We start from the raw sequence: 23,519 nt of genomic DNA on the forward strand, positions 1-23,519 counted from the left end.
GGTAATCCATAACTTGATCCACAAAAAATAAATAAAAAAAATTATAAAACAATTTTGATAATAGTTTAAATAATAAAAACATAATCAAAGAGAGTTATTTTTCAAGCGAAAATTTAGATTTCCTTTGTTTTCAACGTGGACTACTGAATATAGTTGGGTTAAGTTGCCTTCTGGGTAATAAAAGACCAAACAATAAACTGATGAATCAAGAAAAACATTCAGCAGTTCAACAATGAACATAATTATTGGTTGCAATCAACTTAATCAACAAAATGTTCATATTACTGGATCAGGGATGCAGGAGGGCTGCCCCCGATGGTTGATTTAATTTGATTATTTTTTAACAATGTTATAAAACACAAAAACTGCAAATCCTCCCATTAGAGAATGTGACAAAATATTAATGAATGATCAAAAGAGTTGATAACTGACTCATTGTATGTCAGTTGACAGACAATGAGTCAGATATCAATATCTGTTCATCTGTTCAGCTCTAGCAAGAAGTCATATTATGAAGCATGAATCAATTTGTGTCAGAGCAGGTGAAGACTGAGGCCCAATCTAGATCCACCCCCTACACCCTATCCCTATCCACTATCCCTCCGTTTGCGCGTTCGCGAGGAGGGCCCGCCATATTGAGTGTCGTCCCAAACCACAGAGCCTCGAGTGTGAGTGGGTTATAAAGCCCTCGATCACCGAGTCTGCATCGATAGTGGCTTAGCCCTACGTTTGACACAGATGTCCGCCAATCAATTAAGTCCGGAATGGAGGAGCTAACTTACAAATGAGAGTTCCATGGAGTTTGTTTCCCGAATTATAAATGAAACGTTCTCTTACCTCAAACAGACATTTGATTGTTTATTTTTATGCATAGCCCTAAATGACGGAACCAGAGGGTAGCCTACAATTTTGGAATTAACATGTTGTTTTACACTTGTTGATTTGATTATGCCACTTGTCTACCGTTAGTGTATTTTCAAGGCGTGGATAAAAGATAAAACGAAGCAGATGAAGAAAATGCCCACAAGTTAATAAGGGACAGTGATTATTATTTCCTTAAATTGTTAGTAGGATTTGTGTTACTGTTAAAGCCAATGAGGGGTAGTAATAGCGGCGGTGACGTCAGTCAGCTGGAGCGCATGACTTTTCTTATGTATGACCACCCTTGCAGTGCATTATAATTTATGCACGCTAATTAACTGCCGCGATTCGCGGGTCGAAATGGCAGATTAACGTAGCCTATCATGACAAGTGGAATACATGCTTTAGCAGACTATTGTTCTTTTCCCTGGTTTTGTACGCTGCTGTGCATGTAAACTAAAAGGATAATTAAACAGCGGATCACCCACCCGTTTTCTCCACTACAGACTGAGCTGGTAAAATTAAGAATATGCAGTTACAAAATGTTTAAGAAAAAATAAATTATGCAGCCAAAAAATCATGGGAGTGAGTTTGTTTTTATTCAATACTACATTTTACTCTCACATGCGTAGCTTATGAATGTAAAGAGTGTTTCAGGTCAAATATAAAAGTGGTGGAATTTTATTTTAGGGTGAGAAATAAAGACTTAACAGTTAACTAGTGTCTCCAGGTTTCTTCCTGTTTCCGTCTGACAGAGGCGAGGGCTTGGCAAAGCCGCGCCGTTGTTATACCCTCGCCCTTAATGATCGAGTGGCACTCCACAGCCGCGAGGGTGACTCCACAGCGAGTCACACTCGCTCACGGAGTGGGAGTGCATAGGGAGTCGTTTGGGAAAGGGCCATATTGTGCATTTGACTCTGGCAAACTTTCTGCAAACTGATTGTTGTAAATGTTTACACACCAGATGTGCTTCGGTGTTGTCTTCCTCCTCCTCTTCCTCTTTGTGCTCTTCTATCTCTTCGTAGACCTCGGCCTTGGCCTCGGCTATCAGCTCCCTCACAGGCTTGCTGTCTGTCACACTGGTCACAAATTGATGCTGTGAAAAACGACAAATAAAAAACACAATGACAAACCATTAACACTCAGTGCATAGCATATATAGTGGTACATTCAAGTTACCTGCTGCAATGAAAGCTCAACAGAGTTCCAAGCAATGACTCCACACCCCACTGAGACTTAATCCCAGAGACTTTGAGATATAAATTGCTTAGAGATCGACAGACAGTGACAATTAAGTCAACACAATACATCCCAAAAGGTAGACATTGAAAACTGCAAAAAATGTACACAGTATATTTTTAAAAGTTATTTCCTGCAACCCTCTGTTGACATGTCAATCTTGTGATTTTCCCCAAGAATAAAAAAGAGCACACACACACACACACACACACACACACACACACACACACACACACACACACACACACACACACACACACACACACACACACACACACACACACACACACACACACACACACACACACACACACACACACACACACACACACACACACACACACACACACACACACACACTGCATCTACATCTAGTGAAGGCCTCACCTTTTTGGGATAAGAAATCTGCTGCACGTATTCTATGGCTGGCCTGATGATATGCAGCTTCTTGGATATCAAAACCTTCATTGGTGGCAGAACGCTATTTTGTATTTATAAGCCCATTGAGTCTTCCTCTGCATAGAACAATCCTTTAGGCTGCAGCGTTATCCAGGTATTTTCCTGTCGTGTCTATGAATGAGTCCTGACCGTAGATAGTATATAACCGACTGCCTCTCTGTAAGCGAGTGGCTCAGGCTTTGGCCAACACCTTAAACCCCAAAATGGAAAACAAAAAGCCTGCGCTGCTGACGTCAGCTCAAGCTAGGGAGGGATGAGCAGTGTCCGTCTGGCCAGGACACGTGGCAGGTTCACTACCTGATACACACCTGACACCAATCAGGCCAAACAGGTGTTGTTAAAGATTTGGTTGCCTATCCTTTTTTTTTCTATTTCAATAAGCACAGTTACTGGAAAAAAGTCCCTTATGGCAATATTTAAGAAAGTCAAAACAAGGGAAGGCTAAGTGAAATAGACAAAGAATTTCTTATTTGTTTAACTGTACATTTATTTAATAGAAGTTCATTTAAGTCTAAAATGTTTTTTTTCTCATTTGTTGTTATTATAACACTTTTGTATTTATCAAATGCAAAAAAAAAAAAAAATAATAATAGCGTAATATCCGCTGACCTGTTCCCTAAATTTCGGTATGGGCATCTGGCATTGAAAACTCCATAACGGTTGACCACAAATGGGGACAATAATTATAACTTATCATAAAGTAGCCAGCTATGGGGCTGGGAGAACTCTCGGATAAGGAAATGGGGATTCAGGACTTGATTTCAAATGTTGTGTGAATATAGAAGAGAAAGTCACCTGTAGCAGTTGTTTGGGTCCCCATCGGTTGTCCACATTCTTGTCCAAACAGCGCTTTAAGAAATCACTGAATGCTGGGGACCTTAAGGGGTACAAGCGGTAGAAAGCAGGCTTCTTACACAGATACATACAAACATTTATTTTTGTGTATTACTCTACGGAAGACATTTAGAGCCAGAGGAGGGAAAAATAAATGAAAGGAGGATGTTGTTGATTTATTATGCACTTGAGAATAAAGGTGAAATATCGAGTTAGTAGAGATATGCAAAACTAAAAGCACAGCCAGTGAATATCAGTATCCTGAATGTGGCCCCCCCTCCGTCCCCCCTTTATTCCCCTCACCAGCGTGACGGCTGCATCAGGGTTGGAGGGTCAGCCTTGGCTATCTTCAGCAGGACCCTCATGGGGTTCATCTCGTGGTTGGGGGGTTCAATCTGTGCCATCTCGATCAGAGTGACCCCCAGGGACCAGATGTCAGCCTTGTAGTCGTACGGACGGTCCTTGGAGGTCTCACACATCACCACCTCTGGAGCCATCCTGGAAGGACGTTTAGTGCATGTTTATTGTACAAACTGATAGTGAGTAATTGTGGCTGGATTTGTTTGTGTCAGAGAATGTAGAAAACAAAGGGCTTCTATGGACAATGCAATAGGTTGTTTTATATTCCACTCACCAATAAGGAGTTCCAATGAAAGAGTCTCTTCTTTGCAGGGTCTTGACATTTTTGGCAGACACACCAAAGTCAGCTGCAAGACATGTGATTCAAGGCAAATCAGAAATGAGACACTTAATAGTCACTCCATTTTGCCAAATGGAGACACACACACCAAACAAGCACACAGTGAAACACATGAAATGAAAAAAAAAATAACACAGCCCCCTGTTATTACCCCCTTCATTTGCATGATGACATCATGCCTTGTTTGTATGTATGGTGTGAGTAATGGCTCAACAGTGTCCAGCCAGATACATGCACAGGCACCTCTGTGTGTGTGTGTGTGTGTGTGTGTGTGTGTGTGTGTGTGTGTGTGTGTGTGTGTGTGTGTGTGTGTGTGTGTGTGTGTGTGTGTGTGTGTGTGTGTGTGTGTGTGTGTGTGTGTGTGTGTGTGTGTGTGTGCGTGTCACTGTGCGTATGTGTTTGTTATGTCACTGGACAAAATGCTGGCTGTGAGTTATTTCAATGAGCTTGTTTCATCCACCAGCAATGACTCATACCCCTCTAAGTGAGCTATGTTAAAGTGTCTGATGTGGATACATGTTCATGTCAGCAACAGGTCAAAACCATTGTTGTAAAGGTCATGTTACTTCTTGTTATTAATGTGTGTCTGCAGTGGTCATGCCACAGTAAGTGTGTCAAGTGGTCCCCGATGTGCTAGCAGTGAGGCTCTGTGGCTCGCTCTGACTCCCTTTGTTTACATAGTCATTTTTGGAGTCTCGTTGTGTATAAACACCACACTTTTTTTCAGTAGGCACACACTATGGACAGGTAGAGGATGCTGATTAGATATTTGTTGGTTTTGACAAAAAGTGTTTTGGAATAAAATTTGTGTGTATGCCTTTAACGGTGATAAAATGAGCATATACCACGGCCTGGGGTGGTAGGATGGCCTAGAGGAAAAGGGGCCGACAAGTTACCATGACGACTTGTTTGATCCCCAGCACCGGAAAGGAGGGTGTTATTTGTAAAACTAGTGGTGGCTGCTATTACATCTACGGTGCCCACCGTCTCTACCAATGTGTCCTTGAGCAAGGACCTTAACCCCAAAACTGCTACAGGGGCGCAGCCCCGCTGCTGACCGCTGCAGCTGACCGATGACCCCCTTCTGTACAGACGCATGTGTGTGTTAGAGATGTCGTGAGCTATCGCTTAATAAACTCATGGACTTGGCTCTCTTGGCAACACAGGTAACAGGTAAGGTTAGAGATGCAGCAAACAGTGGGTGAGTTTCTTCAGTATCAAAATGATCTATCGATAATTGTCTGGGGACATTCGAAACTGTAGCTGCTAAGAGCCAGATTCATGTGGATAAATTGCCATAATTTGAGCAAATACAGGCTAGAAAACAAGGCTCAATTTACACAGCTCACTGACTGACTAAACTTTACACTAAACTTTATACCTCTAGTTTAAGTCTACAGAACCACACAAATACAAATCGAATGTAAAAATGGCAGCTTTCTGTTTAAATTCCTGCTTTATTCTGTAAATCTTCCGTGGGAAAAACAGTTGCAGCCTTCTGTCTAATGACTGTTGCATGGAGTGTAATGTCACGAGAAGGATCATGTGAACTTCTTGCATTATGATAAGCTAAGAAATGTGTGTGTCACAGTTGAGTTGTTTTACTGATCCATACGATACCACATGACACATGGCCTTTATCCACAAGGGACCCAACATTGTATTTAAGCTGCATGTGTGAAAGAGGCTATAAATGGATGGTTATCGCTGTAGAGTACATTCCGGTGCCATTTTAGCTGCAATTAAATAACTTGATAAATACAAGGAGACTATGGTCAAATGCACACAGCATACATTGCTAGACTGTGAACTCATGTATGATGAAAATTAGGGGTGGGAAAAATAATCGATTCTCTGATGCATCGCGATTCTCTCTCGAACGATTCCGAATCGATTCAGATAAGTTAATAATCGATTTATAAAAAAAAAAAATTCAAGTATTTAATACTAGTATTTCGTGCACCACTGCGCATGCATACCATACAAGTGTGAGTTGTTAAAAGTGGCGACAATATAACCCATATGACCTGCACCGGCTTTGTGTCTGTTTACGTTTTTGTATGAGAGCTGAATTCCAAGACATACTTTTTGCACTGTGTGTTGAAATGACATAATACAATATTAGAGAAGGTAATTCATCTGTTGATTGTATTTAATGATCATTACAAAAGTAGGAAGTGATTAGAAAACTCTGAGTAGCAAATTCAGATATAAATATATTTTTGAAAATCATACATGAAAAAAAATTGCATCAAGATGCACTGAGAATCGATTTTCAATCGAACCGTTGACCTCTGAATCGGAATCGAATCGAATCGTGAGGTGCCAAGAGATTCCCACCCCTAATGAAAATGCATGCACAGTTAAAGGAATGGAGACTGAGGCAACCAGCTAAAAATAACAAATGTTGAAGGTCAGGTGAAGTACCGGTAAGCGATTTATTTATGTTAATATAAGTGTTAAATCGCTCTTTATTCATACAGTGATCACTTATATAGTGTGCACGTTTCATAAAGCCGATCTCTCATTCACCCTCTCTGCATGCAGGCTAATCGTCAAATAGCACGTCTCACTGCCGGTGCACGTGCAGAGTGACTAAGAGGTGAATGTTTATGAGCCTACAATGGCGGAGCAGGTAAAAAATTTCAGTTTTGATTGTTTTTATCATGTTTTAACTTTAACCATATTACAGATTGGAGATGATGCTAGATGACTCGCTGCTTGAAGACTGCATTGCAATGATGTGGTGAAGTAGGGACGAGTGAGGGGACTGCTAACTGCAATCTTTGACAGGAAGTTAGCTAAACTGACCATTCCGCTTACTGAACCTTTAAGTTGTTAAGGATTTGACTGTGGCCTCACCCAGCTTGACGTCTCCGTTGAGCATGAGGAGGATGTTGCCGGCCTTCAGGTCTCTGTGGATGATGTTGTTGTTGTGGAGATAGACGAGGGCCTGCAGCGTCTGCTTACACACCACTCTGATCTGAGGCTCGGTCAGCGGCCTCTCCAGCTCTGCAGTCATACAAACACATGCTTAGCATTCCTGGCTGTGAAATACACTAATGTAACCTCTTCATGGAGGGTAATAAGGGTTAAGCTCTATATTCAGTGTATTGATGGATGAAGGATGTAATGTGTGGGTGGTCCACACGGGCCTTTTGATGTCTTGAAGTGACTACGAGGAACTAGGTGTGTCACCATTCTCCAAATCTTCGATTCTCGATTTTTAAATATATATTTTTGAGAATAGATTGCTGTGCTATTTTAGTCAAGTAGAGTCGAGGATCATTGGTGTTATGCCATGATAACTAATTTAAATTTAATTTCTTATACAAAAGATGGTCAGGTGTCATCAGTGATATAATCTCCATTAGGGTATTATTAGTTCACTGAAATGTACCACAAACTAACCTCATTATAGAATTAAAAATAATTTATTTTCCAACATAAATGTAAAAACAACCAGACAATTGGAAACAAAATAGGAGAAATCATAAAAGCTAACTGCCATCCTTTGACAGCACAGCTGATTCAATTGATGAACTTGTTCTACTGTAAACTCCTGAAGCTGCTTGATGATAAACTCTGTTGGTGCAGGGAGCGGACTAGAGTCTAGACTGAGCTTTGTCTTCACTATGAATGAAAGCACTTTAACAAGGCACGTTGTTTAATACACACTGTCACAACACCGGACGAGTGTACCACGACACTCGTGGACACGTGAGTTGAAACTACGTATGGGGCCAGTGTGTTACAAGCTTGAACTCGCAACTGTGATTAACTCACCAGGACGTAAAATACTTCCACACCTGAAGTTCAGCTGACTTTCAGCAGTTGTCATGGTGTCTTTTAGCAGCAGGTACAATAGGAGTTAACTTTGTTGGCGGCGACGCGTGCATTTGTTTAGGAAGCGAGTGAAGAAACCATGGGATGCATTGTGAGGAGGTAATGTATTTGTATGTCAGATAAAACTATGGTGATGTGACCATTGTTGCCATAAATCGTTTAAATCGAGTTGGCCGGGGATTCAGACCCGAGGCATTTATAATAATTGACTATATAGAAATAGCATTCTTCTCACTGATGGTCATTATTTTATATGATGTTACAGGTCATGAATGATCATCAGGTGAGAAATGAGACTGTTAAATAAACATTTAAAAGTTCCTCGTACTCTCTTCAAATTGGCGTTCGTTAACTTTGCCGTTTAGTGTTGCTTTGTGAACAGATTCCTTTGTGACATTACATGTGTATGCAAAGTGGAAATGCTGACTCACCTAGCATCACTGCATCCACAGCCCCGCCTGCACAGAACTCAATGAGGATCTGCCAACCAGGGGAAGAAAAAGGAACACTTAGACAATGTGTTCTTCAGCATTTGCACCACAGGTATTTCTTAATGTGAAACGCGGTGCATCACAAAATCCTGATGCACTGAAAAAAAGTTCTCATCACTTAGATCGCTAAGTAATGAGAACTGTAGTACGTATGAAAATGTCATACAGATGTTAGTGCAGTTTATGAGGCATTGTGGCTGTGGTTGAACTCAGTCAACTCTGAAATCTATTGAGAGGGTCTGGAATGTTCTCAAGTTCAGAGAGAAGCACCGCATACATATACAGTGGTACCAGCATTGAATACATACAAAACTCATCATCACACGTCACGTACTATAACTAATTAAGGCAATTTGACAAGGTACCTCCACCCAGCCACCCACCCAGCCTTCGTGAATGACACACTCTGAGCCCTTAAAGGCATTTAGGAGCTTTCAGTATGGCTGCTGACATAAGAGGATTGGCCCAGTTGGGGCCACATTGTGGAACAGGTTTCACACAGCTGCTTGGTACCTAGCTGGCTATGTTGCAGGCCTGTTCTGTAAATAGGATTAAAGTTCCTATGGATACAGCACCTCAGGCTAGGCTGAGTATGACCATTGCAGTAGGTAAGGTAAAGCTGGAGCAGAAGTATCTTTATTAAGCTTGGACACTATATAAGGCTAGCAGAACAGCGTGACGCTAAAACCACTCTTCGACACTGAGATTTTATTTGGGCACAATGTCACACAATAAGGAAGAGGAAGTAAAATAGCAATTCTGCATTTTTTGTAACAGTTGAGACACTAATTGTGGTTGATATTTCAGTTAAGCCACTAGCTTTTGTTCCAGGGTCAGACTGCATTTAATATATAACAAAATATTAGAGCCCATTTCCAAAAAAAATAATAATAAGTCAAACTTTTCACCATGGTTCAATGGCATTCCATTATTCAGTTGAGCTTTGGCCATCGAGACTGTTCTACTAAGGACAACAAAGCCCTTACAAGACATACAATGTCTCGGTTCTCAGCACAGTCTTGGCTATTCACGCACAGCTTTCTAGTGTTTCTCTGGAGGCGTGCTGTTGTTTTAGCGGCTCTGCTGTTGGTACAATGGCCCTTACAGTGGAGTTTTCAGAGTGGCAGCAGGCAGAGAGGAACCAAAACCAGGGCTGTGGCTTCCTCTCCCACTTGTTTATTTGACACGGACGCGCACACGCACACGCGCACACACACGCACACACACACACACACACACACACACACACACACACACACACACACACACACACACACACACACACACACACACACACACACACACACACACACACACACACACACACACACACACACACACACACACACACACACACACACACACACACACACACACACACACGCACGCACGCACACACGCACACACGCACACACACACGCACACACGCACACACGCACACATTCTATTCCATTCATGTGGCCCAGGGAGGGAAGATGTGATACCGTATAGTAGTAAGTCATTCACCTTGCGCGACCCTCCTGGGGATTATGAGAGGAATGAAGCCTTTCATCTCCAGGAGGAAATGTCCTGGACACTTTCTCCTCTTTGCACGAACAGGTGACACACAGGCCCAGATACAAAATCAACAGACAGCCTCAATGGGGCTACGGCCATTGTTCTGAGGACAATGGGGGAGGAAGAGGGCCGAGCACTCAATGAAACGCTCTGAAATTAAATACCCAGGTAATCATGAGTTTGACCCGACTGTCTTTTTCAGATGCCTGTGTATTGACTCACACCAGTCAAGGCACAGTACTTCCCAGCATGTTCCAGCCCCCATGGATGCACTGCACATAACCTTTTTTTTTTTTAAATGTCTTTTGTCTGCTTTTAGGGGGGGGGGGGGGTATACGAATGTTCAAAAGTAGTTCAGGCTTTGGCATCAAGTGGAACTATATCTTCTGCCATGGTGAATTTGTGTGTTTTGTTTTTTTGCACAGCATGGCTACACATTCTATACAGTGTGTGATGGGAGAGAGAAAACCCCCAAAAAATTCATGAGTTGTTGCAACTAATTGACCATGTAATGCGATCACTGAGCTCCCCCGCACAATCTGTTTATTTATTCATCAACACTTTCTGGCATTTAGGCCTTGGGTAGAATCCAAATCTACAGACACAGGGGTTTTTCTCCTGGGCCAAGGTTAAGGCCTCTAGCACACATTATCGACAAAGTCAGTGGAGCCCTGCACTGCAATGGTGTGAAATACAGTGAAAATTGGGGACTAAAGAAAAGGTGTGGTAGCTTTCCAATATAACAGATTGCCAAATGTAAATGTTTTGTTTGGCTACAAGGGAAAAAACGAAAGTGGACGGATTATAAACTGGTATGATGATTAACAGCTCTAGAAGCTGCTTGTTTCTTCCGCTCATGAGAACTTTTGAACTCTTGATAAGAATCCGACAGTAGGAAATGAACTTGCACACAGCTATTTCAAAAACCTTGATAGTAGAAGCAATGTTTTATAACCTGGTCCACTCTGAGCCCATATTATCATAAGAGCTTACCATAAAAACTACTCAATGAAACTAAATTATTTCTGTGATTTAGTAGAGAGCAGATTTACTTTCACCAACACGATCCCTCTTGATTTTAGGCTGCACAGCTAAAACACATTCATTGGACTGTTCATCTGTATGTTTCAAAGTAGGTCTAACTTGGAGAAGGAAGCTGTGCTAAAGTCCGTCATTGAGTGTTGATACGGATCTGATGACACTGAGACTCCAGAGAGCTCCCCCCCCCCTTCTCTACTCACCCAGAGTTTGCTCTCGTAGTAGAATGCGTCCAGCAGCTTGACAATGTTGGGGTGGTCGCAGGAGGCCAGGATCTCAATCTCCACCATGTAGTCCTCCAGCTCCTCCTCTGTCTTGGTGTCAATGACTTTGGCTGCGGCGAGGATGCCCGTCTGTTTATTTTGAGCCTGTATGGAGGAGAAGGTTATTAGACTGTTGAATGGGCCAAAGGACTTAATGCTTAATCGTTCAGTCCAACGTCTTTTATAACTTGCTTGCTTTTGCTCTCATCCAGTTCAGAAAAAATGTGCCTGTCCTTATTTGTGAAAGCTCTGGTTGAACACACATCGTTTTAGGGCGCTCTCTCACCAGCCATGTTTGGTTCAATTAACAAACCCGGGTTCTTTTCCATCTTTGCGGTGGTTTCGTTTGGGTGATTTCATTCAACTTCATTGTTTTTTGTAAATACGCTTATTCTGAATTTGATTCTGACAAAAGATTGGGAAAGCTGTAGAATGTTAAAAAAAAAACATTCCTGTTTGGAACATTACTCACATAAACATGTTAACTGGTAACAGGTGATATTATACTGAATGGATATTAAGATTCACCACTTTGTGAAGAACTGCAGAGGGAAAAGTCCAACAGTTTAAAAACAACATTCCTACAAAGAACTTAAGGTTGACACCATCAATCCATAATATAATTAGAATCCAGAGAAATCTCTGCACGTAAGGGGCAGGGTCCAACATCAAAATGTAATGCCCATGATCTCAGGTAGCCCCTCATTAAAAAAAGAACATGGTTTTATAAAGAATATCACTACATGGGCCATGGAACACTTAAGAAACACAGTTTGTTGTTACATCCACAAATGCAAGATACGACTCTACCATGCAAAGTGAAAGCCATATATCAACAACATCCACAAATGCAGCAGACTTCTCTGGGCCTGGGCTCATCTGAGATGGACTGACGCAAAGTGGTTTAGTGTGCTGTGGTCTGACGAGTCTACATCTCAAATTGTTACCAATACAAAGTTGTAAAGCCAGCGTTTGTGATGGTATGGTGGAGGGTTAGTGCCCATGACGTGGGCAACTTACACATCTTTGAAGGCACCATTAATGCTGAAAAGTACATACAGGTTTTGGAGCAACATGCTGCCATCCAGACAACGTCTATTTCAGGAGCGTCCCTGCTTATTTAAGCCATGCACGTCTTAATACGGCATGGCTTGTTTGTTGCATTATGAAGCGCAAAATATCACAATAGAGATCCTGGAATGTTGAACATCTGAAATTGTATTTCAAGCAAGCAACATTTTTTTTTCTTTAAATCACCAGACAATTGCTTCTCTCTGCTAAAATAGATAGAGAAATAATCTGTTGATTCTGATTCACTGATTCTGTCGAAACTCAACATTTATTAAATGTAGCCTGTTATAAAATGACGTCACGCAGAGCAGATACTGAAATACTGCTTCTCCATTCGTCATCCGCTTGATATGCATAAACCCTCCCTCCCCCTGGGACTTCAGACCACGGTGGAAACACACACAGCTATTGCAGGAACTGAAGGTTCGCGGTCGAGGAATTCCTGGTAGTTTTGGTGGAAAAGCGGCTAATAGGTGAATAAGAAAACTGAACCAGGTGAAAAACAAACCAGGAACAATGTATAATTTCCTGCACCTGGTGTGAACCAAGGAAGCAAACTAGAAGGCCACACAATGGTTGCGTTCCGAATCGCATACTTTCTACTAGTATGTAGAAAGAAGATTTAGGATGTCCCGATTCTTGTGGCCAGATTTAGGATGGTTAGAAGTACCCGGATGTCCTACTTCATGCGGCCAAGATTGTTAGTGTTGAAAAGTGCATCCTATTTGGGCGATTCTGACCCACAATCCAGTGCGCACGTGAAGTGACGTAACATCGACGAAGCCTCCATATGAAAACAAACGGGGATGCGACGGATATAAAAGCAAGAGGCAAGATCAAGGCGCAATGTTATGATGAAATAAGAGAGAAAAGTATGTCCCAATAGTATGCCTACTGCATCCTAACTAGATTATTTTTATCGTCGGATGTAGTATGTAGAATAGAAAAAAGAAAGAGTATGCGATTCGGAACGCAACCTTTGTTGATGTTGGACTTTAGGTTGTCCTGACCTCTGACCTTCAACAAAACACCTCAGACAGCCTTTAGGAGCTCAAAACAACAAATGCACACTTATTACTGTAGTAGGTCTGAGTAAATAGTCAGCAGAACCAGAGACACGTATTGTTACAGTGGAAATGTCTCCTGTTTGTTTTGGCTGCTCTGCTGGCAGGATGTGCTCAATGAAGTCGCCGCTGTGATATGGGATGCAGCTACTTCCTGGTGACCTGCCCGTTGTTTGGTGGTCTGCATGACAGGACACTTAAAACAACTTAAAGTCCCATAATATACACTCCTCCCTACTAGAGCAGACAGCTGTAATTCACTATGAATCAAGAGACTATTCCAGCCATGCATCAGTGCAGTGGAGCATTACAAATGGTGTGGCTCAACGCCCAGACATAAACATAACACTGTCATTTACTATTTAGAGAACCCCCTTTAGCATTACTATGGAGCGTCACTGCCAGTATAGGACAAACATAAAGTGCTTCCATGGAATAACGATGATAATAAAAGGTTGGTTATGGAACTTTTTTTCCATTCCTGAACAGCAGCCATAGTTCATTTGAGGACTGTGATTGGAGACAGTGCCTCTGAAATTGGCAACCTTGTAACTAAATCAAAAAATTGAATTTGGCAACAAAGAACAAAAACAGAACATGTCAATTTGATTGTCAGCACAGACATCCTGATATCAGACTTTGTAGAGCCCCTCTCTCTCTGTGGGATAACATTTACTGTCACTCACACAAATTAGGCGTGTGGATACAGCTATGCATTAGGGTCAAACCAAACAATGGCAATTGTAATCAAAGTGATGATGATGACACATGTGTTCATTTGGCAGTGGGTTAGGTTTCTGAAAAAATAAAAGGCGGAATGGTCGGGATGGTTTGTTGTAGCTTCTTAAAACAACTGACGTGAGGATAGGACAGAAACATCCTCCAAAATCATCCAAATCCGTTTTGCTCCTACTTGGAAACAAACACTTTCCTGACATCTAGCCATGGTGTATGAGTAAGCAGTGTTGTGGAGTAGTGAACTCCATGCAACTTAACCAGTAGTTTAATGACGATCTGATGAGCCCCAGATAACAGAAAAATCCAAATTTGTTTAATACTAAAATGTGACTTTTTTAAGTTTCTGCAATAAACTCTGTTGTCTTTTTTTCCTGGCATGTTTCAATTATACTTTGTTATATTTTCATCACATGTACATCGTCAATTTGATCCTTTTTTACAAAATAGGTTGAACTACTTTTTCTCTAAATCGCAACCTGGATTTCTCCCTAAAGTAGCTTTGCTCAATTTCACCTTCTTCAGGGAGCCATTGGTCAGTCATTGGTACAGTAGGTAGCAAAGCTTTCAAAGTAGCTTCCCCAACACTGTCAGTCTGTATGCACGTGACCAGGATGATGTTAACATAGGTAGGTTGCCAATGGCGAATAAGTCAGTTCAGCAGTGAGGGGATCGGGTGACAATTGGACGTCTGTCACATCATGTAAACAAACTTCATAGTGAGAGGGGTACAGGAAGGTATGTCGGATACCTTGGGAGAGGGACCTCAGCAAATAAACCACCTCTGTCACAGGGCCTGTGTACTGGTTTGAAAAAGTGGGTGGGTCAAGGAGGCAAGAAAAGACTGAAGGGACACTGCTGGCACATTGTGTCAAAAAGAAGCTAGTTGGGTAGGCCTACTAAAGACTTGAGTTTATGAGGCCCATTTAGCCACAATATAACAATTAGAGGAAAAACTGTTTTGTACACAGATCAGTTCTGGAGGAGACATTACATTACCAACCTTGAACACTTTTCCAAAGGCTCCATCTCCCAATTCGCCGATGATGTCCCAGACCTCCTCTGGATTTTCATCTCTGCGGACGTGTTCATACTGCTTCTTCTTCTTCTCGGGAAATTTAAATATTTTACGGAAATTAAAAAATGATGACATAGTGAGTCCTGGGTCATTCAATTTGGAAAGTTGACAAAGGAATTGAGACTTTGAAATGCCGAAGTATTTTCAGGGTTTCTTCAACACTTCACTTCAGCAAACGTCTTTGGAGTAACGTTCAAGTCCCATTAGTTATAAATATCCGCTTGGTAAAGACAGAACAGTGTCGCTTTCCTAATAGTTGGGATCAAAACCTAGCTTAGCCTTTGACACCGTTCTTATGTGGACAGTCCAAAGAATAGCTCTTACGCACAACATGGGTCATGGTTAACCCCCTAAAACAATAACTGCGTTTTAGCCTAGACGTCGTGCCCTAGCGTCTGAAAACAATCTGAAAATACTTTATTTTAAATATTAATGCTATGTTGTATGGGAGGCTCGTCGTTGTTCCAACTCCTGGCGACCCACTGGCCCGACCGCCCGGTGTGGTTTTCTCAACCAAAAGAAAGGAGAAAAAACAGATGAGTGAGGCGTCCTTCCAAATAGTTGTAGCCTATTCCACAGAATAATTCAGTAGTTTCCTTTAGGATAAAACACGAGTACAGTTGCTTCCTACATTCACATTCGCTAAAAGGGTAAAAACAGGCATCTTTCCCGTTGTGTGGGACGGGTTTAGTAATCTAGCGGATTTAGTGTCGCTGCGCGTTCACGAAAGCGCGCGTCTGCGGTTCTTTCTCTTCGTGGTCCTCGTGCTTGACAGTTTGGCGGGGTGGTAATTTCAGCCTTCTGCTGCCCTCGTATGTACAGAAGACCACACGCAACTGGCTGGGGGTGTTTAAACTACTCACGGCGATACTGCCGCATGTTTTCATCAAGATACATTACTAGCCTGCCATGAACTACGGGTGCCTTGCAGTGTACACGCGTCCACGTGCCACCATCGCTTTGATAAACACTCCCGTCAGTTTTCTTTGTGTCCTTGAAACTACATATCCCGTACGCCACTGCGAGACATGCACGCGCCGTCCCGAGAGTTAAATAATTTAAAACACGGATTTTATTTTATTTTATGATATAAGGCATTTTGAAACCTTTCTAACATATTTACCAGCATGTTTCTGAGCCCCCGTAAATTATAAATATATAACATGAAATACAGGCTATGGAAGTTACAGCGCGTCACCGTCACGTGATCAATAGTTTGGCTCTTCTCAACTGCTAGCTTACTTCCTTGCTAGAGTCGACTCGTTTCTTTCGGTCCATGCTCGTGAGCAGTTCGTGAAGGATAAATAATCGGCTTTTGCATCCATGATGAAATGCAGGCAGCTACGATGGATCCAGTGGAGGAGCCCCCATCGATGTTGTGGGGACTGGACCCAATATTCTCTGCCTTCGCCCGGCTGTATGTCAGAGACATCCTGCAGATGATGGAGTCCACACAGGTGCCAGGTAACAACCCCTTTGTTTCATTTACTGAACTGGACATTACTACTATGACTTCACTTACCAACTTTTAAACTCAACTAAGTTACTGTACATTTGTTGTTGGTAAGTAAGCTCATTAGCTACTATAAAGGTGTTTTATGTGACTTTTGGTGTGTCAGAGAAAGTAGGCCTAATACTTTCTAGGGTATTTTGTAACTGAATAAACAGACTTGTCTCACTGTCAAATTGTATCCCTGGAACACTGTTTGAAGTTAGAATGCTACCTTAAAAAGGTTACTGTTTCACTGTTGTTGTTTACAGCAGCAGGGCCCACAGTCTTGTTATAAACAAGCTATCATAATCTTCCTTTTCGTCCAAGGTGTCTCTGATTAATTTAGTTTTCATTTATGATGATAGAATTATTCAATGACTAAGAATGACATGTAGTGAACATGTGTTTTTGTAAACTAACTGCAGGCTCTGCAAATGTAAACAACCCCCCTCCCATGATAGGACACAATGCACCTTAAGTTTTCAGTAACTTTATTCATATATCTTATTTTGGTTTTGACTGATGCCTGAGGATGAAAATGTATGCACTGAGGTGACCATTTCTGTTTTGTATCCACCCCTGTCTCACAGGCATTTACTTCTACAACTGCCATCCAGTCTACAAAGTGGATGTGCTTGGGACAGTGGTGTACAAGAGAGAAAGAGAGGACTTTTTCTGTTATGGAGGTAATATTGCTGTGTGAAACAGAAAAACACATTATATTTGCAGCTATTTTAGGTAACACCTGCAAGTAGTGTGTAATGCATAATGCATGTATCAGTTACGTATTGATAGACATCATTAATTCAAGTATCTTTGCAGTGTTCTAACTAAGGATGCTGTCACTGGGATTAGGTTGAAGCATATTATGGGTTGATCAACCATTGAGGAAATCTCTCTTTTTGATAACGGCCCACTTTTTTTTGTTATATAAAAATATAATACACAACTTTTATTCTTTTAAAATGTGTCTTTGGACCGATCTCTCCTTCTGTTCACAGTGGATGACGGTACCGGCGTTATAAACTGCCTATGCTGGAAAAATGACCTGTTCAAAGAGGAGGGGGACCCTACTACATGTAATTGTATTCATCTCAGTGTTTACATGGGCATGGCTGTAACTTGTTGCTTTGTGTTGGGCACCAAAAGATTTTGTTTGCCAAATCACTACACACTGACTTCCAAGAAGAAATCATTTGTGTTGTGACCAGCTAATATACTTGTGGCATGTGCAGCTTTAAAGTTTAAAACATCTATAGGGAACATTCTTACCTTTCTTTTCACAAATTGATAATTAGATATTTATTTATTAGCACACACCACTATGTAATTACCTTTTATGTTTTCTTTGTGATATAACAGTAGGGGGTAAACACAGTGACGGGGTTCATGGAGGCTTCAACCCAGTGGCGGAGCTGCAGAAGCTGAGGCAGGCCCAGCAGAGCCGCTGTCGTCTGGAGATAGGAGAGCTGCTGCGGGTCAGAGGGCCGGTCAAGACGTCCAGGCAGCAGAGAGAAATCATGGCCTCCACCTTCTGTAAGCCCACAGCGCTGTATACTCTGACCACCACACTGGCACAGGCAGTTTGATGTCCAAATCCACTTTGACTCATTTGCCAATCAATCAATCAATCAATCAATCAATCAATCAATCAATCAATCAATCAATCAATCAATCAGTCAATCATTTAGATATATATTTCTGCCACAAATGTATGCTTCAGGGCTGTGCAACATAAGATATGCCTCGTTTCCACCGAGTAGAGCGGGACGGATCGGAGCGGTTCGGTCCGGGTAGTTTGGCTTTTCATTTGCCAAAAGTTGGGTAGGGTACGGTTTAAGCGCACCTAACCGCTCTGAGCCGCTCCTAATCTCAGTACTCCTCCGTAGGGGTACTAGCCGCCTGAAAGGGTGCCAAAAAGGCGGAGCTACACACTGCCGTCATTTGATTGGTCGAAAGAATCATTTCCGCCTTGTGTAGTCATCTCGGCAAGAGTGAAGAGAGTCTTGTCTTTTGGCGAAAATGTGAGCACAGCACTGTTTATTGTGTGGTGTTTTTCCTCGTCAATAAATTAATCAGTTGGTTACACTGTGTCCCACTGCTAGTCACGTAGCTGCCGCAGCCAGCGCTGTTCGCTCACTGTCTCTATGAGTTGCACCGAGCCGTCTCTGTGTGTTTACGCCATAGACAGTAGTAAATACACGCTCACAACAAGGGTCGGCGGTGGAAACACCACAGAGATTCTTAAAAGTGAGCTGTCCCGCTCTGAGCCGCTCCGACCCGACCCGCTCTACTCGGTGGAAACGAGGCATTAGATACAAATAACCTAACAACAAAACAAACCATATAAAAACTAGAGAAATTAATAAAAGGTCATTTCACTTGTTTTTAAAACAAAGCAAGAAATATAACGTAAAAAAATGCCATACTATAAAATGCATGCACAAGACTCTAGTTCTACTATTTTTATATTTTATTATTATATATATATTTTTTTGGCATTGATATTATTTTCGAATAAGAGATTTGGATCAAATAGAATGGGAACAAATGGGAACATACCAACAATTAACCGACGGTTCATCAGAAACTACAAGACACACACTGCAGTAGCCTAGAAAGCAGCTTCTCTCTCCTCACACTGCTGCCTTGTTTTATGATGGACTGTGATGTGTATCTCTCACACACACAGAACATTCTTTATTTTGAGAGCTAACGGCAACCATATCTCCTGGCCATTCATCGTCTATGTCTATGTCTGTGTCTGTGTCTGTATCTGTATCTGTGTCTGTGTGTGTTCCCAGACAGAGTGAATGACCCGGTGATGTCGGTGCAGATAGCGTGGATGATGGAGGTTCCTCAGCTCTACAGACAGTGCTACGACAAAGCACTGCCGCTGCAGCCCAAAGCAACAGGGTACAAGCATAGAGATTTAGTTAGCTGCCAGGATATTAACCAGAACACATTAGCCAACGTTTACATGCGATGAAATAAAGAAATTAGAAAATAAATCAAATTAATAGATTATCAGTTACTTCTATAGATATTTATAAGCATTAGTATTACTTGTATTAAGGCCATATTCTTCTTCTTCTTCTTCTTCTTCTTCTTCTTCTTCTTCTTCTTCTTCTTCTTCTTCTTGTTTTTCTTTTTCCAGGGGCATCAGTCCCCTCGGCAAAGCGTTGAATATCCTCAAGGATTTCTTCAAGCAGAAGTGTGTGAGCAGGTTCAGACCCCATGATGTCCAGGACCTGCTGCAGCCTCTGATCTCCAGCCAGCCAGCACAACAGGTTGGCCGCAAAAAAAAATATATAATCGTATGGGGAAGCATTTTTTTTCTATTTGAAGACGTGTGGTGGTGGGATGAAACGAAATAAAAAAGAAATCACATGTCAGACTGTATTTGAGGTGATCTGCTTAGAAGAGAATGCTGAATAGAGTAAATAAATACAGGGATTTCTAGTATTAGAATTTCAATTATATTATATAGAATAGTTGACCTTATTGTTCATGTTAAAAGGTCCATTCAGCATTTCTGGAGAACGCTTGTTGTTGCAAATACTTTTTGTCAAACTAAGTGAATATCTCTCCCCAGGATCCGCTGCAGGTGCCCTGGACAAAAACAATCTGGTGTTAATATACAGCCTAGGCTCTGTGAAATGGTATGTCAGGAAAGGGGGGCAACCGTAGCTAGCATCATGCCCGTTTACAGAACCTAGGCTGTGTATTAACAGTGGATTTTTTTTCAGCGCACACACACAGTACGCACAGGTAGCAAATCATGAGGAGATATTCACTGATTATGACAAAAAGTGATTTTGGCAGCAAGCAGACTCCAGAATACCTGAATCCACCTTCAATGGAAATAATTAAAGCTGCTAACAATTCAACTGCTGAAACTGAAAGAAAAGGCAACAAAAACAATCAATTATTATTTTTTTCAATAAAACAAAGACACATACACACAATACAAAAAACCCCACCAAAGACAGCAAGAAAACATAGCTTGAAGGTGGATTGCCTAAATATCAGTCAAAACAATCACCATTTCTTCATTGTTTTTCTTCTTCTTATTATTATTATCATGCTCGTGTGTTGCTGTTAAGGAGCCTGTGGCGGGTCCCTCTGCATGCCAGCAGCTCCGCCAGCTGCTGAAGGAGGCTCTGCAAGTCTTACAGGATGAGGGGCTGGTGTACCGCAAGGTCAAATCCCAGGACGAAGTTTATCACGTGAGCGACAGCATAGCACGTTCAATCAGTTGGTCACAATTCAGTAGGTTATTATTAATGCCAGCTGGTCATGTGACTGTTTGGTTTGCCCCCCCCCCCCTCACCAGGTGACCGCACACGACAAAGATCTGCTCATTGCCGTCAAAGACATTATCAGAGAGGACTCCAAGAGAGAGAAGTGTGAGTAGACTATTGGAAAACAAACCTCTGTTGACCTGCTTCTTTTTTTAAAGTGTGTGTATAGAAAAGAGGCAAAACATTTATAAAAAAAGGTTGAAAAATAATTGAAAAAAAAGAAAAGAAAGGCTAATAAAGAATAAAAAGCAACTTCATATCAGTACATATGAGCATTCACAGTATTTTGCTCACAAACTTCATATATCCTACAAATCATTTGTCCACAAAAGAGGAATCAATTAACAAAATAATAAAATAAAATGGAATTGTCATTCTGTAAGATGTTAGTTCCAAACATCCAAAACATCCCATAAAACATGTGAAAATACCTCAAATATTGACTAATCAAAGAAATCCCTCTTTTCAAGTATTGCTTATGAAGTGTCCATATCCTGGTTGTCATGGCCACACACTGTACCCGGCCCGTGTGTTGACCGTTGTTGTTATTCCCTCCTGTGTGTGTAGATGCAGAGAAGGGCTGTCACATCCTGCACATCCTGTCTGCAGTCAGGCAGCGCCACAGCCTCAACCTGAGCAAAGCAGCCCTGGAGCTGGTCCTCAAATCACTGGAGTGCAACAGTGACATTGTCAGCACCAGTGAAAACCATTACACTGCATTTTAACATTAGCACAGCGGAGAGGGGGAGAGCCCTTAGGTTTAGCGTGCTGCATATGCCATGTGGCTGAATGCACTTTTTTTGGCATTTTGCCATGCTTTATTGACAGTGCAAAAAGACAGGGAGGACATGTGGTAGAGAGGGGGGTAACATGAAGAGAACGACCCGGGCCGGACTCAAACCCGGGTCTTCTGCGGCGAGGACTGAGCCTCTGTGGGGTGTTGCTCTAAAAAATTAACTTGTATTCATTTGTTGATCATGACTGTTTTCAAGTGTGGCCAGCCTTATTTGAATTCTATATTATTATTTTTTTGTATTTTAGAGTGGCTACGAGGAACTTTCAGTTTGTGTTAATTCTAGCGGCCTCTTTGGACACAAGCGGTAGTGTTTTTACTTTTTACTATGCCAGCAGTTGTTCCTGGGTGAGCGTACCCGGATAAAGACATTAAGAACTTTGCACTGATGGTCTCGTTTGCTTTTACATGTAATGTATGGTCATCAGAGGGAAAATGAGACAGTCTCAGAATTATTTAAAAGTTCCTCGTAGCTACTTTTAGTTATTACAGCATGTTAGTGAGCCGTAAGAAAGTTGCATCTATATGTTTTTTTTAAAACACATGCCTAAGAAAATCTATATCGGGGACGTTTTCAGGACGACCGCACTGCCCTTATATTTGTATGTTCATTTTGTACATTTTAAAATAATAAAGCAATAAATAACAGACCTGGAGGCAAAGATGAGGCTCATGCATGGCTGGTTTAATCTGCATTAGGGTTTTAGGGTAACAATGACTGTCTTGTGTCCCCATTAAGCCCCATACAAGTTTTCTTGAGATAATTCAAAATGAAGAATGCAAAGAAAGTCCCTTGTCCCCTTAATCCACCCATAAACAATGTCCATTTCATTCCTATCAAACTGATGCTCTGACCTGGCTGCCTATGTAGACGCCTAAGTGTTAAGGCATACACTGCAGGTGAATAGGGTAAATGTTTAACTTAATAGATGTCATCACAAAACTTTGCCAGTTGATTACTTTCAAGAAAAGTATTATTTTTTTGTATACCAATGTTATCAGAAATGTTTAAATAAATATGCAACATTGGCAATATCTAACCAATAGTGCATACATTTTCATCTTTAAAAAACAAAAATCTAGATGTTGTATAGAGCCAGGGTTAATTCCTTTAATTCATAAAAAAAATACTTTGTATTATAAAGATCACAAAAAAATATTTTGCAGCATTTTTTTAAAGAAGAAAATGTATCATAAATCAGACAATTAACAGTATGAACAAATCCTTCTGTAATAATAAGCTATATAAGGCTATACATCTCTCACACATACATTCTTTATTTGAAAGCACAAGCAATCCATATCTCCTGCTCGATGCTTGATAAAACATTGTTTTTGCGTGTAGCATCTCACCTTAAATAGTAATAGTACATGTTATTATTGTCTCTGTTGCCAAAACCTTCCCATTCCATGATGCCATTATGTACCAATGCGTCATGTCCTCATGTGGTTGAAAAAGATACATATGATGTGTTACTCTACCAATATTTCAACCAGGGGCCGCTGTCAAAGGATTGGCTCCTACACTTCCCACAATGCAACATAATAGTGTGTCATTAAAATTCCCAAGCCTTTCAAACTGCATTGCAGGGTGTGTACCGATGGCTTTCAGTTACACTTTTCAAGTCTCCAAGCTCCAAGTAAAGACATGGGGACATGTAATGATTGTTCAAACTACTGCCTCAGACCAAAGT

At 41.4% G+C, this 23,519-nt stretch overlaps 2 protein-coding genes across 2 annotated transcripts in view; one reads left to right on the forward strand and one right to left on the reverse strand.

Annotated features, from left to right (window-relative positions):
- Nucleotides 1-15,931, reverse strand: part of LOC307251519 (STE20-like serine/threonine-protein kinase) — a 26,941-nt gene extending 11,010 nt beyond the window's left edge. The window contains exons 1-8 of the mRNA XM_080028887.1: nucleotides 15,162-15,931; nucleotides 11,229-11,393; nucleotides 8,371-8,419; nucleotides 6,956-7,105; nucleotides 4,028-4,100; nucleotides 3,697-3,891; nucleotides 3,355-3,436; nucleotides 1,823-1,957 (exon numbers count right to left, since the gene is read on the reverse strand). Of these exons, the coding sequence (XP_079885013.1) occupies nucleotides 1,823-1,957; nucleotides 3,355-3,436; nucleotides 3,697-3,891; nucleotides 4,028-4,100; nucleotides 6,956-7,105; nucleotides 8,371-8,419; nucleotides 11,229-11,393; nucleotides 15,162-15,311 (999 nt within the window). The 5' untranslated portion in view covers nucleotides 15,312-15,931. The remainder of the gene's footprint in view (nucleotides 1-1,822; nucleotides 1,958-3,354; nucleotides 3,437-3,696; nucleotides 3,892-4,027; nucleotides 4,101-6,955; nucleotides 7,106-8,370; nucleotides 8,420-11,228; nucleotides 11,394-15,161) is intronic.
- Nucleotides 15,932-16,371: 440 nt separating this feature from the next.
- stn1 (STN1 subunit of CST complex) lies at nucleotides 16,372-22,473 on the forward strand. Its single transcript, XM_080029274.1, has 9 exons — nucleotides 16,372-16,700; nucleotides 17,319-17,414; nucleotides 17,730-17,807; nucleotides 18,091-18,264; nucleotides 19,533-19,644; nucleotides 19,886-20,018; nucleotides 20,835-20,957; nucleotides 21,065-21,137; nucleotides 21,600-22,473. The coding sequence occupies exons 1-9, from the start codon at nucleotides 16,568-16,570 to the stop codon at nucleotides 21,755-21,757; spliced, it is 1,080 nt and encodes a 359-aa protein (XP_079885400.1). The 5' UTR covers nucleotides 16,372-16,567; the 3' UTR covers nucleotides 21,758-22,473.
- Nucleotides 22,474-23,519: the final 1,046 nt, after the last annotated feature.

The sequence above is a fragment of the Ammodytes marinus genome (assembly GCF_949987685.1).
Source record: "Ammodytes marinus genome assembly, chromosome: 6".
NCBI classification, from domain to species: domain Eukaryota; kingdom Metazoa; phylum Chordata; class Actinopteri; order Uranoscopiformes; family Ammodytidae; genus Ammodytes; species Ammodytes marinus.